Source organism: Nelumbo lutea, chromosome 4, assembly GCF_056320005.1.
Source record: "Nelumbo lutea isolate HS-2025 chromosome 4, American lotus-T2T, whole genome shotgun sequence".
Taxonomy (NCBI): Eukaryota; Viridiplantae; Streptophyta; class Magnoliopsida; order Proteales; family Nelumbonaceae; genus Nelumbo; species Nelumbo lutea.
The window spans coordinates 64712201-64719302 of record NC_142687.1 but is presented as its reverse complement, the minus strand read 5'-3'; the positions used below and the strand labels follow the sequence as shown (position 1 = coordinate 64719302).

Sequence of the window (7102 nt, the reverse complement as noted above, 5' to 3'; positions counted from 1 at the left end):
CCTTTGTCAATTAACTAATAAAGAGTCGATCTCTCTCTCTCTTGCCATTTAAAATTCAATCTAAATTTAAGTTGGCATTTTACCCTGAAAGAATATAAGATAAGAAATTAAGAAGGCTGTTGGTCAGTACTGGTCCCAACGGATTATCCAGGGTCTTGGGAAAGGAATAGAAATACAAGATTTGTATAGGTTTTCTCATATTTACCGTTTACCGTTTACCGTTTCTTTCAAACCAAATAAAACGAATACAGCCTCATCACATCCTTTTTTTTTCCTCTATTTTTTAATTATTATAAGATGATTTAATTAGACTAGACTGATTAGTTTTAGTCCATTTGACAAATTCACATTCCTTTCACATGAAAGGAGGCTACATAGATCGATCAGCTAATTAAAACCCCCACCTGGGCCGGTTTCATACTATGTACGAAACACATGCTTGCATGTTTTAATTTAATTGGGCGCCATATTTTGAACTTTTCAACAACGGTGTTGATGTGTTGCCGAAAAGGGCAACCGCTGGAGACAAGATTGCACACACAGGGCTGGTTGAACACGCCAATGTTCATTTCAGATAAGCCCAGATGGGGCTCACACTGAGCATTGGCGTGCTTAACCATGATAAATAGCCCAGCCTCATTTGTATAATCTTGTCTCCAGCTAATCCGGAACATGGCTTCTTTGATCTTTATAAAGCATCAATGGTGGGATGGGACTTATGTAGCCGGCAAGTTGATCATCGTATGTACATATAATCACCAACTGTTGGAATTTGGAGTTTGGACAAAGGGGATTTATCATTTAAGCGTGGATCCATAACAGCTGAAGTGACTGAATTGGATAAATAAATAATTGTCAAGGTTTTGTTTTAATTTGAAGCAATGTTTTAAAAATTGATTTGGACTTGATGGTTTTCAGGGCAAATGGTTTTGTCAAGGTTTTGGTTAAAGAAAGAATTAAGGGTAAAACAAAACCGATTGCATGAATGGCTTTTAGGGCAAATGGTCCGACCTTCTGGGTGAATGATGGTTTTAAAGCACTGCTTAAAAGGCTCTTGAAATGAGGAGAAAGTAATAAAAGTAAATAATACACAAGGAATAAGGTTGGAAATTCAAAGCCAAGTGGTGATAATTAAGAGGGTGTTTGGAACTGTGGGTATTTATTCAATAAACACTGTCACATATGCACTATTCTAGCAGTTCCCCTCTCATGTTCTTTCGTATGTATCGAGAATAGCAAAAGGTGACTTCGGTTTCTTTACACGCCTATGGTTTGTGGAATTTATTTTTTAAAGCTTCCTCCAATAATTAGGCATTTTCTCACCGTTATGCTGATGTGGTGTCTAGTGACGTCTAATTGTCATGAATGATCATAATTATTATCTTTCTCGGTTTTATAAACAAATAAAGTATAAACGTTAAATGAAAAAACATAAATAGAACCAAACACATACTAATAAGCCTTAAATGCTAAATGCTTTGTACTAGGTGGGCTTTTATCTTGTTACATACCCAGCCACAACCCAGATACTTTTATTCTATTATTATATGACACAAACACTTAACATATATAAAAACTAACCCAACCATGCCCGTAAGGTCAGCAGGTTGCCCCTGTGGCTGTGGGCTGTGGGCTGTGGGCCGTGGGCCGTGGGCTGTGAACTCTAATACCATACCATACAAACAGTACTAGAATTGAACGTTGCTGGAGAAGGACTGGCCAAACTTCCAGGTTGAAGGAATCACGTTCAAGGCCGTCCGGGTCTGGCCATCGCTGGTCTGGATTTTGAAAGACAGGCTCTGGCCATTCAGATAAGATAAGCTCTGCCAATTTGATCCCCAGTTTCTTGACATGGCCTCCCAGTTTTTAGTTTTGGAGCCTTGGATCCAAACGTTTGAGATCTCTCCAGCACCCCCTACGTTCGATATGAGAACCAGCTCAAAGTAATCCCTTCCGTTGATTGTAAATCTGATGCCTCCACTTCTTTGACATCCAACCCTGATGCAGTAATGAAATTAAATAATAAAACGTTGGGTTCTTATATAATTAAATAATCCGTCCAATAATCACAATATCAAACAAAATAAATTTAGGGGATTCATGCTTTCGTTTTTAATTTAACTTTTGCTACCAATCGAAACCATATAAAAGAAAAAAAAAATAATTAAGACTAATACTTTTTTCCTTTTTTAAATGGGGCACAACTATGGATTTCAAAACTGGATCGGATTGGACAGTTAGACCGGAAAATTGGGAACCAGTCAGGTAATCGATTTCATTTTACCCCAGAACCGTTATTTCCCCAAAAACTATTGATTTGGTTAGAAAAACCGCTGACCTGGGTGGTTGAACCGTTCAATGGTTTAGCCGTTTTTTATTTTTTTGTTAGAACAGGCCATCTATTTGGTTCGAACGATCAGACTGTTCGACTCGGGAACCAGACCCCTAATTGGTTCATTGTTCGATTCGGTTTTAAAAACCTTCATAATCCTATCCTATGTTAGAATCAAAATTTGAATGACTTATTCCCCTCACTTGTTTGGTTCAGATCGAAATTGAAATCAAAATTAGAATTTACTAGAATGGATTTTCATTCTTAGGGGAGAGGATGGGATGACCATTCCCTTAAATAGAGTTAAATAGAGGAATGACATTTCACCAAGAATTCTGATTCCACCCAACCAAATAGTTAGAATCATAATAAACCATTAAGTTTCTAATCCTGGACTCCTCTTCCCACAAACCAAACAGAATCTTACTAGTTATTTCATCAATCAAAACAAGAAATTAGGGTGGGTAAAAATTGAAAACTTTGGTAAAAAGCAACGAATTAAGGGACCATTTGACGTGTATTTTTGGGAAGATCTTCTAGTAGCTCCGATAGTCAAAAGATACATTGAGCTTTTGCATGAAGATCTGAACAACCCAAAGCTAGTTTGGCAGTATCATGTCTTCCTGTGTATTTTTGCACAAAAATAAAATGCAAAAGGCATGAAAAGTTTCATTTGGAGCTTCCTGACGGCTAGATCTTCCACGAATCAAATGAGAATAGACTGAAATTCAGTCTCGACTTATAAATAGCTGAAAGATCGAATAGAAAGACATGCCAAACAGACCCTAAATTAATTAAAAGGTCATGGAAAATTAAAAAAAAAAAAGCACTTTTCTATTAATTATATATAAGTTACTTATTACCTCCTATAGAGCACAGGCACAATCCCTGCCCTATAGATTGCAATCTTCTCAAAAGCGGGTTGTGACATATCAAAGTGCTGGCGTGGAGGGTTGCACCATCCACCGTTGTCATTTGGGAGAGCGTAGTTTGGAGGACAGAAATTTGTGGCAGTAATAGTGATAGAGGTACCCTTCAAGCACCACTGGGGCACCTTGGTGGCGTCACACACAATCTCATAGCAACCTCCGCACGCCTTGCCCCCGTTGAACAGTACTGTGCTCAATGCCGCTGTGTTGATTCCGTAACCATCCGTGTACAGGTTTCCGTACCCACATGCACCTCCTACCACCACCAAACATCATATGCCCAAATTAAAACATACTTACACAGGAGAAAACCATTAGGACCCAATAGGCTTCTCTTAAGTTTGATGCATGGTTCTACACCAATTTATTAGATGATTAATCAGAAAAAAGCAGTTGCAAAACTACTAGAAACTGCAACCAGAACATAAGTCCAGAATATATCAAGTTATCAACACTTCAAACAAGTATTTAGATTCATGGCTGAAGTAATAACCCAGAAGAGAGAAGGCCCTTTCAAATACAACCTCTCTAATTCCCAATTAGTACCTTGTACTTTGGGTCTAGTGTTACTTTGGTCTTCAAACTTTAAAATGTGATAATTCAGTATTTAAACTTTCAAAACGTGACAATCTAGTATCTGTTAAAAAAATACAAATGTCCTTTGAGTGTCATCTAATTTTCTTTATCAACTATCCAAATATTGACAAAAAATTAAGGGTTAAATACATTGCAACCCAATGACAAACCCTCATCCCGCCCATGAATTTGGCATCAATTCACGGTCAGGATTCATCCCCCTTGTACGGTGGGGCTAAAATATTCTGATCTGGACTGATCAATCATTCTCCCAAAAATTAAGTCTTAAATCCTTGTCTCTTCTCTATTCAAAAAAGTTGGGATCACTAGAATGCCCACTCTAACATAACCCCAACTTTCTTAAATGGAAGAAGCAAGGATTTGGGACTGTTATTTTTTTTGTCAACGTTCAGATGGTTGATAAAGAAAATTAAATGACACTTGAAGGATATTTGTGTCCTTTTCAAATGTAATATTAAATTGTCTTGTTTTGAAAGTTTGAGTACTGAATTATCGCATTTTAAAGTTCGGGGACTAAAGTGGCACTAGGTACAAAATACAGGGTACTAATTAAGAATTTTCTCTTTATATTATATATTAAAAATTAAAAGCTAATATGAATATAATTGGGTATAGAACTGATATGGTTGTAGAATATATATTTTAACTATTCTTATTGGTTATATTCTAATGGATTCCTACGGCTAATTTGAAATATGAACCAAAGTATAGGGCCACCTAATGCTCAAGACTCTTGCCAATGCAAAATCTCGGGACAGATGGACGCAACCTTATCCCTGCACATACAAAGGACAGATGAACCATCATAGAATATCTGTCATGTTATATGGAAGAAAGGCAGAAGTAGAAAGTATCCAGACTCCATATATGCAAGTAGTATGTAGAAGGGTGGAATTGACCCAGCCCATTACTAGAAGCCTAGCTAGCTACCTCTAGATTCTGTAAATCAAGGGGAATCCAGCTGAACCCATCCCAGATATATAACTAGTAATAATTTAGGCTCAGTTTGAAAAGAGTATAAATACAAATATATATAATATAAATACATATAAAATAACGCAAAATAGAAGGTTTTATATTCTACATATCTGTATTTATACTCCTTCTAAACTGAGCCTTTTTAGGAGCTCTATTTCATTCCATCTTGGAAGTACATACTTCTTTTTCACGGTGGATGTTCAAGCCACCTCATTTAATATTCAAAAAATATCAACAAAACAAGAGGCATGGCTCCTTATGGTGTCCATTCTCTTGCTGTAGATTTATGATTTATAGTGAAAGGAGAGGGCATATAAACTACTCACCCATTGTCCCTGAAGCATCACTCCCTCCATAGAAGGTTGCATAGGCACTCAGCCAAGCAGCTAAAGCTCCTTCAAATTTAGGGAACACAACCAAAGACAACAGCAGAACGCTACCAAATCTGTCCATCCTATTCCTGCCACTAGTACAAACCTCTCCTTCCTTTGTGTGCTAAATCCTAGTGAATGATTTTCTATTTATATCCCACTCTGCAAACTGTTTACTGTCTTTTATATTTTTATTATTAATTCAATAATTGAATCCATGAAGCAACAAGAAAATTACTTGCTGACTGCACTTGTTTTGTTTTATTTATTATAGACGGTATACACGCCACGCGAAGGGTGTAAGTGTTAAGTGTGAACCCGCCCAAAGCTTTCGTCCAGCTTGACTACTTGGTCTCATGAACACACTTGAGCTTAGGCTCAGACCCAACCACTGCCTCAGTTCTGCTTGGGTTAAATATACTCTTGTTACTTTACACTATTTTTCATGATTTTTGAATAGATATTGTACGGATCAAAAACATCCAGGTTTTGGAATTGGGATCTGCCCCTCACACGGGCGCCTCACACCGATCTCACATGCACATTTTATCATACATTGAAAATATCTCTCGTGAATAATAGTATATAAGTGCGGAAAATATACCTAATGCATGGTGGGATGTGTCTGTGACGTCAGTGTGAAGTGCCCTGTTTGATGAGCAGATCCTGTCTCTCAGTTTTGTTTCACCCCTAAATCATTTTTTGGCCAAAAACCATTAACTTGACCAGCAACTTACTAATCCAGGCATTTGAACCTTCAACCCTTTTGACCCAGACAATGATTTTTTACTATTTTTATTTCCTTAAATTACAATACACCATCCATTCGAATTGAATGGTTGAATCTCTGACCCAGAAACCGAAGGCCAAACGATTCTAGTTATAAATGGATTTTTGAAACATTGCTATTTTTTTTTATATAAAAACAATTTCATTAAAGCAATGTTTGGTTTGAAGGAAAAGGTAGGGAAAGGAAGGGAAAGATAGGAAAACCTATATAAGGTTTATAAAGGTTTCTATATCTTTTCCTTCCTTTCCCTACCTTTTCTTCAAACCAAACACAGCCTAAAGTTTTTTTTTTATAAGCCAATTTCATTAAAGTTAAAGCCCAAATAAGTTATTCTCAATTATGTAATATGTTTAACTAAACGATCATTTAAGTCCAGGCTTGGCTCCTATGAGCCAACCTAAGTGAATCCATACTGAAGCGCCCCTTGTATCAAGAATAGTCAAATTAATTAGGATCAACAGTAATACTTGCACTTGTTCTTTCCAAAGATGGATAAAGAAAAGGATAATTTACAAATTTCTATAATATACTTACGAGTGGTGATATTTAGCCCCTCGATTTATTTTTTTTCTTTTTTCGACAGGATTAATAGTGAAGATAAAATTATTAAATTGTCCATTGGAATTTGATGGGCTGAGAGAAAAAGTATCAAAATGATAAAATGGATGTTGCTAAAAGCACAATATATCAATATCTATTTTGGATTGTATTACCGCTCTTCCAATTAAATCGTTGCCGAAGAAGAAATATTAGAATTTATCAACATCAACCAAGGGTTTAGAATTAATCACAGTAGCTAGGGCTTAGGGTTGTATTTCGGGTTTGCCCGAGTTAGCATTTTATACTACTTTTGTAGTGTTTTCAAATTGTTTTTGACTCGACAGCTAGACCATTCGGCCGGGGAATCATTTAGGCGACTATTTTAGTCAAAAATCAGTTTTGACCTTTAATTCAGTTTTTAGTCAAAAACAGTTGATTTGATCAATAACTTGTTCACCAGGTGATCTAATTGTTAATTCGTTTAATCCAGACAACAATTTTTTGTCATTTTTTATTTTAATTATTTTTAATTTTTAAACTAGAATGAGCTAAGCTATCCACCCAA

The 7102-nt window shown here is 36.3% G+C and overlaps 1 protein-coding gene across 1 annotated transcript; it reads right to left on the bottom strand.

Moving 5' to 3' along the window:
- Nucleotides 1-1392: 1392 nt before the first annotated feature.
- LOC148860885 (putative expansin-A17) lies at nt 1393-5311 on the bottom strand. Its single transcript, XM_088986073.1, has 3 exons — nt 5163-5311; nt 3196-3517; nt 1393-1998 (listed from the first exon to the last, which is right to left on the bottom strand). The coding sequence occupies exons 1-3, from the start codon at nt 5287-5289 to the stop codon at nt 1689-1691; spliced, it is 759 nt and encodes a 252-aa protein (XP_088842199.1). The 5' UTR covers nt 5290-5311; the 3' UTR covers nt 1393-1688.
- Nucleotides 5312-7102: the final 1791 nt, after the last annotated feature.

Coding starts and splice junctions, on each gene's coding strand:
- LOC148860885 (XM_088986073.1), bottom strand. CDS start 5,289: ATGGACAGATTTGGTAGCGTTCTGCTGTTGTCTTTGGTTGTGTTCCCT. Junction 3,518..5,162: donor TGATGCTTCAGGGACAATGG/GTGAGTAGTTTA, acceptor TGGTGGTGGTAG/GAGGTGCATGTGGGTACGGA. Junction 1,999..3,195: donor GTGCCTGTGCTCTATAGGAG/GTAATAAGTAAC, acceptor TTACTGCATCAG/GGTTGGATGTCAAAGAAGTG.